The following is a 7,281-nucleotide window of genomic DNA, read 5'->3' on the forward strand; positions in this document are numbered from 1 at the left end:
CCTGCTTTTGAATTTCACATGAATTAAAAATAAATTTTATACCATTCGATTCGAACAGTATGAACTGTTCTGCAGCTGGCTTCCTTCACTCAGCAGTGTGCTTGCAAGAGGCATTCATGCTGACGTATGTAGCTATTATTTGTTGATTCTCATTATTGTATACATTCCAACAGAGGATACATCATAGTTATTTTTAGATTCTTTTATTGAACCCATGTTCTCCCCACTAGAATATTGAGCTCCATGGAGACAGCGCTGAGTGTTGTGATTGCTGATCACAGTCGAAGTCAGTGGAACAATGGCCTAGACAGAGGAGGTGCTTTATAAGGATTTGTTGACTTCAGTGACAACCGGGTTGTAGTCACCCAGAATCTGCAAACCCTGTATTAGCTCCCTCTGGAGCCTGTGGTTCCTCTCACCAGTCTCCTCAGCGCCCCCTTGACCTCCTTGTTCCTCAGAGTGTAAATGAGGGGATTCAGTAGGGGAGTCACCAGAGTGTAGAAGAGCGCAATGCTTTTGTTGACATCCTGTGAGTAGCTGGAGGGAGGCTGGAGGTACATGGAGATGAGCGTGCCAAAGAAGATGACCACCACCATCAGGTGGGAACCGCAGGTTCCGAAGGCCTTCCGCCTGCCCCGGGCCGACTTGATCTTCAGGACGGCCCTGGTGATGTGGCCGTAGGACACTAAGATGAGCGACAGAGGCACCACGAGGAAGAAGACACTGACCGCAAAGACTTCAGCTTCGATGATGGAGGTGTCGGCGCAGGCCAGCTTGAGCATCACAGGCACTTCACAGAAGAAATGGTCCACCTGGTTTCTCCCGCACAGGGGCAGGGTCATGGTCAGGGCCGTCTGTAGCACCGAGTTGCCAAACCCTGTGAGCCAAGCAGTTAGGACCAGGCGCAGGCAGAGCTGCGGGTGCATGATGATCAGGTAGTGCAGTGGGCGGCACACGGCGGCGTAGCGGTCATAGGCCATGACCGACAAGAGCACACACTCCACGCCCCCGAGCCCCAGGGCCATGAGGAGCTGGGTCACGCAGCCGCCATAGGTGATAGTCTTGTCCCGCCCTTTGAGGTTGGCCAGAGTCTGAGGGACGGTGCAGGTGGTCAGACACAGGTCCATGAAAGAGAGGTTGGAGAGGAAGCAATACATGGGGGTGTGCAGGCAAGGGTCCCGCAGCGACAGGAGTATAATGGTGCCATTGCCTAGACAGCTCAGGACGTAGCCCATCAGGATGACCACAAAGAGAGGCGTCTCCAGCTGAGGCCTGTCGGAGAAGCCCAGGAGGAGGAATCCTGAGGAGGTGCTGCCATTCGCTCTTTCCATGGCACTCAGTCTGCACAGTTAGCAGGACTCCCTGTTTTCTCTTGCAGCTTCAGTCCAGCCCTGTTTTCCCAGAGTGGGCGCGTGGATTCTGGGTGGAGGCCTGAGAGTTTGCACACACCCTTCCTTGTTGGGGAGCGATGGGGTGATAAACAGCCCCTGAACGGGAGCATCTTCTGTGTTTCAGGCACTGCCCTAGACGTGGGTGCACTTTCTCCCAGTGACTGTCTGAGGTTGGCACGTTCCTGATCTCTGTTGACTAGATGAGCGAAGTGAATGTGAAGGAGGTTCAGTAAGTTTCCCAGGGCTCTCACCAGGCTTCAGACTGACCACAACCTGGGCTTTTGACCAGCAGGGACACTGTCTTTTTGTGAATGCATGAACACTGAAGGTAACTGTAGTTTCTCAAAAAAATTAATCTAGTCGTTCTGAGTAAGGTGCAAATTTGCACTGTCCCTTCCTTCTATGTTTGTTTGCCATCAAGAATTGAAATACGTGCGTCTCGCTCCCTTACTTCTAATTTGTGGGAGAAAAAATGTGTTTTCCGAAAGTGCCTAGATAGAGAAATTTACCATTACCAATTTTATAGAAGGGGAACAATACATTTTGATGCATAAACTAATGAATGCTGGGAATGGAGCCTGAAATCGTGGTTATTGATTGGGAAGCATCTTGGAAATGATTGAAGAATTCATCACGCCCAGTGTTCACTTTGCAGGATGACTAATCCTGACTAATTATCACTGACAGCAATTTCAGTAACATAGCAGGAAATCATCAATCCAATGTTTCATTTTCTTTTGTCTCACATTACAACTCCCTTTCAAACTTTTTTAGTGTAGTGGAGAAATATTTTTTACAGCATCTCAGTCTGTACTTCCTATAAATGCCAACGTCACGTGAATCATTCTGTTTCCAGCAAAATAACTGGGCTTGCTCTTAGAAATAACCTCCCTTCCCCCTATGCCATGTGAGGCAAGTTTAATAGTAAATACAACCTGGACAAGAGTAATATCTCATGAAGAGATTGAAAAGAATCTGGCAGGTACTAGAGTCCCAAACAGTCTTTGTTGAATGAATCACAATAGGAAAGAAGATTATGAACTTGAACAGGCTATTGAATGTGAGTCTAGGGTTTATAGACACTCAGAGACAATAGCAAAGCAAAGGATCCTGAACAAGTAGATAGTCTTGATTATTCAAATTCTAGGATTGTTTCCCCAAAAGCTAGGTTGTATGGAACCTTGCAGAACTCTATATTTTTAAAAGTAACTTTTCCAGTAGCAAAATCAATGACAAGCCAAGAGGAGCTTCAGTCACCTCTCTATTATGCTTCCTTTAGGATTCTTGGTCCATTTATCCTTTTATTCCTAAATCCTCTCACTGCTTGTTTGGCTGTTGTTGCTGTGTTGCTGAAGGGTAAAATGAATTTGAGAAAATCAGTTTACAAATGCAGTAAAGTAAGAAACAGAATACCAGGATCATAAGTATAAGTCTACCAGTAAGAAGCTTTGAGATTCTCAAGACTACACTCCCACCCCAACTGCCCCCTTCAAATAAACGACATGATGTTTCTAGCTTTCAATAAGAAATAGGAGTTATGATGATTTTAGCTCTTTGTCGAACCCTGGGAGGTTTATGTTCCAAAAGATCCATTGTCCCATATTGAAGAAGTCTCCTCAGTCCTTGCTTGTCTGTAGCAACAGCCTGGCTCTTAACGTCTATATCTTCCACATGATCAGGCCTTGGTCCCAAATATCCAGAATCATACAAAGGGCACTAGTCAGTAGAATTTGTCACATGTTATTGGGACTTACCTCTGCGTCTTACCTCTATCCATGTGCTGTGAGGGTGAGAGAAGGGGCTTCTACAGGCCATCGTGGTGCCCAGAAGAAGGCTCCCACAGGGTTTACAATATTTCTGGGAGATCAACAAAACAGCTCATCACTCAGCCAAGAACTTGATTCTCAATGATTTTGTTCTTCTCAGTGACGCAGAGAAAGTGATCGGAACCAAGAAAACATATATTCTGCTAGGAAGTGTGTAAAATGCATCGTGCCTAGAAGGGAAGAATTAAGTTGACATAGACATTTTCACACGAATTTCCATATGCTGTATTATTTTCCTAGTCTTGATAACCAAGGTCCACTAACCAGGTCCGTCCTCAGGACAGCAGGAATGCACTGTCTCATATGTCAGGAGGACACAAGTCCAACATGAAGATACTGGCAGGGCTTCTGAAACCTGTCGGGGAGAATATACATCTTTGGACCTTTCTAGTCTCTGGTGGCTCTTTTGCTGGCAGTTCTGGGGTTTCGTTGAGTTGTGGCTGCAGGACTTCAACTATTGCCTCTGTAGGCAGATGGCATTCTCCTTCACCTGTCTACTCTGTCCTTCTTATAGAAATACCAGTCACTTTGTGTTAGAGCATGCCCTGATTGAGTGTAACCTCATCTGAACTTGAATATGTTTGCAGGAACCTTGTTTTCACATAAAGTCCCATATTAATCTGAACTGAGGTTTAGGGTTTCAACCACTTTTCTGGTGGGGGAGGTTTGCAAGGGTCACAATTCAACCGAATTGCAATAGTAGAATATACATATGCCTGTGAAATGATAACAGTTCTTTATTATAAATAAATACCTGCATGCAGTGGTAAGACCAAGATGCAGCTATGAGTTCTATCTGATTTCAAGTTCTCGTATTCTCTTATTCCTAAAGCAGAAGCCTACAGTAATAGGAAAAACTGACTCCCCACATCTGGCATGAATATCCAATGAAGCCAATTGTCCTATAGACCTGTTTGTTACACTCACAGATCTGAAACATAAACACAGATTCCATGCTTGTGGGATCTGCCACCGAGCATTTGGTTTGAGCTGGAAGAGAAAACACTTACAGTCTTTCACTCTCCAGTGAAGTGGTAATCAGCTAACCTGGAGGTCACATTGCTCTACCATCTAGAACTTACTGTCAGTAAAGAGCAACTCACCCACAGACACCAGTTCTGCAGGCAGCACCATCAACTTCCTGGGTGTAAGGAATCAGCAGCAAAGGAAAGACTCTCACATCTTCTTAGTAACATTTGAATGAGTGTTAGAGTAAGAGCATGGCCTCTCCTTCCAAGGAAGAATAACAGAGATTACAGATATCCACCTGACTTTTGGAAGCAGCCACTGGTCTTTGAAGAACCACTACGGTTGTATGAAGTGAAGAGATTGGCATATGGATGGGAAAGGGAAGGTCCTGCAGATGAACGTATATGACCACTGTCCCCGTGAAAGCTAGGACACTTAGACACTTCCCAGTGATGTGTGGTCATTGATCTGTAGGAAAGTGTTAGGGGATCTAATAGGTAGAACAGAACCCTTAGAATAAAAACAGATTCGTGAATTTACAATATGGCAACTTTCAACAGGACAAACCTTGAAAATGGTGACTCTGAGAGGCAAGGGCAGACACAATTACTCACTGCTCAGGCTCTGTTCAAGGTAGTAACGCTTCTCTCCATCATGACTGTTAGCATAGGTTCTGTCATCCCCAGGGTTTACCTGGAAGATCGTCCACTCATTGCAGAGTGTTTTGGCACATGCGAGGAGGTGTAGTTGAGCGTGGACGGTGGGGCCTGCAGCTAAACACACTTTGGAATCTGCCCATGAATGAAAGGGCTAATATTATATCTGAGGGATGTTTTTTTGTAAGCCACCAAAGTCAAAGTATGTGCTCTAGGGACTGAGGATGTGTGTATTTTTAGTGGCCCCAGGAGGGTCCTGCCCAATGTAAGTCATTAGCCTCAGTCGAAGTATACAGAATTTGGCTCCCCAGAGGCAGCCAAAGAGGAAGGAAGACGCTGGAGATGAGCAGGTAGTCAATCTTTTCCCACCAAATTGACTAGGAGTGAAACAATTGTCTCTTCCTAACTTCCATTTACCAGTACTATTTAATACCATTGGGTAAACTACTTTTTGTTAGGTACAATTTTGAGGTACAAGTTGAGGTACAACGTACAAGTTGAGGTACAATTTTCATACAACGTACTTGTAGTTTGAGGCATACAACATAATGATTCGATCCTGGTATATATTGTGGAATGATCACCACAAGAAGTCTGGGTAACATCTGTTCCTGCACATAGTGGCCTTTTTTTCTTGTGAGGAGAACTCCTAAGATCTCTTCTCTTAGCAATTTCCAAGTATACAAGATAGTGTTATTGACTGTAGCTCCCATACTGTACATTATATCCCCAGGGCCAGGCTTTAGAGTCCCCCCTTGTTTTCAGAACTGTCATCTTTTCCTACTTAGAAGAGGAAATTCCTGAGCCTTTCCCCCTCATGTTAGTCATATCCTTTCTTTGTTATGAGTCACTGAAGAAAATTATTTTCCAATGGTGTAATCAACTCTATTACCTTCCAACTTTATGAGACCTTTTTACCCTGTTATCTCTCTTCGTTCTTCAACTTCTTATATCCCACTATCTGTTTGTTCATCATCTGAACATATGCTCCTCTATCCTATAAGAAAAATAAAATTGGACTTAAGACCGTCTCTCTGCCCCATTTACTTCTAGCTGTCCTCTTCCATTAATTTCATCTTTTTGTGACCGGACACAAAGTATTCATGCTTTTTATCCTTCTATCATCACTTCCAAATGTTCTTTGTTCCTTCTCCCCCTACCACTCTGTTGAAGCGGTTTTCTGTAAAACCTTTACTGTTCTTCCATTGCACAAAGCAGATGAGCTCACCGTTGTCTTACTTGGTGTAATATGGTGTCCCATCCTTCATGAAACTGTGCTGTCCATTGGCTTCTCTCTCTTTTCCTATTATTTCTTGGGACCTTGATTCTCAGTTCTTTCTCCCTGGGCACAAACTTCAATGTTTTGCTTTCCTAATGTTCTATCCTTGCTTCTCTTCTCTCTCTATGCTGTTCCTGAGATATTTTGTCTTTTCTATGGCTTGAACTACCGTCTATCTAGAAATCTCTGTTGATAAATCTGCAATCCACATCCACAGTTTACACCCCCTCTTGAGTTCCATCCTAAAACAAATGGAATCTTGGCTATATACATATGGATTATTTGTGAACTGTAAAATTTCTGATGTTTCATGTTCTGAAAACAATTGCTATTCTACAGGTTAGAATTTCAGAATCTCAATACCAAACCGACAGCAACCTTAGTGAGAACCCCCTGAACTATTTTTTGAAATTAATTTATTTAATTTGAGAGAAAGAGATAAAGCATTATCTAGGAAGGGGCAGAGATAGAGCGGGGGAGAGAGAGAACTCCAAGCAGGCTCCATACCATCAGCACGGAACCCAATGCAGGGCTCGATCGTGAACCATGGGATCATGACCTGTTCTGAAACGAAGAGTCTGACACTTAACCATCTGAGCCATCCAGGTGCCCTCCCCTTAATTATTCTTGAGTCTTCCCTCCATTTTCATCCTAACACGGAACCTAAGCCTTGTTCATTTTCTCTGACATATTTTTAGAATACATTCACTCTCCAGAACACATTTTCCATTTGTTATCAGTGTGTCAGTAAGATCTTTTTCTCCTTGCCAAACCATTTATCTCTTAAGACATCTTGTAACCAAACCAACTCTAAACTTCTACAGCATTATCTGAATTATTTTTCCTCAAAGCAACACAACCACATCATTCCTTGCTTAAAAATACTTTTGGCAACCATTGTCTGCAAGATTAAATAAAAGGCACACCTTTTTATACATACACATACGAAGGTGTATTTGTTCTATGGACCCTCTAGTTGTGGGAACAAACCCACAATGTATTAATCACTGGATACACCATATCAGCTTGGGGCCAGCATTCTATTATGCATTTATGATTCTATTACTTTGCTTCATTTGAAAGGTACTCTCTTGTCCTAATTTCCCATACACCATGTTCCATTACTAATTCAAGACGTTGCTCAAGGATCATGTCCTTTT

The 7,281-nt window shown here is 43.5% G+C and overlaps 1 protein-coding gene across 1 annotated transcript; it reads right to left on the reverse strand.

Annotated features, from left to right (window-relative positions):
* Nucleotides 1–386: 386 nt before the first annotated feature.
* On the reverse strand, nt 387–1,331 carry LOC144616246 (olfactory receptor 2B8-like). The gene has a single exon (XM_078446420.2). The coding sequence runs from the start codon at nt 1,329–1,331 to the stop codon at nt 387–389; it is 945 nt and encodes a 314-aa protein (XP_078302546.2).
* Between the last annotated feature and the right edge of the window lie 5,950 nt (nt 1,332–7,281).

This window comes from Panthera onca, chromosome B2 (genome assembly GCF_046562875.1).
Source record: "Panthera onca isolate mPanOnc1 chromosome B2, mPanOnc1 haplotype 2, whole genome shotgun sequence".
Taxonomy (NCBI): domain Eukaryota; kingdom Metazoa; phylum Chordata; class Mammalia; order Carnivora; family Felidae; genus Panthera; species Panthera onca.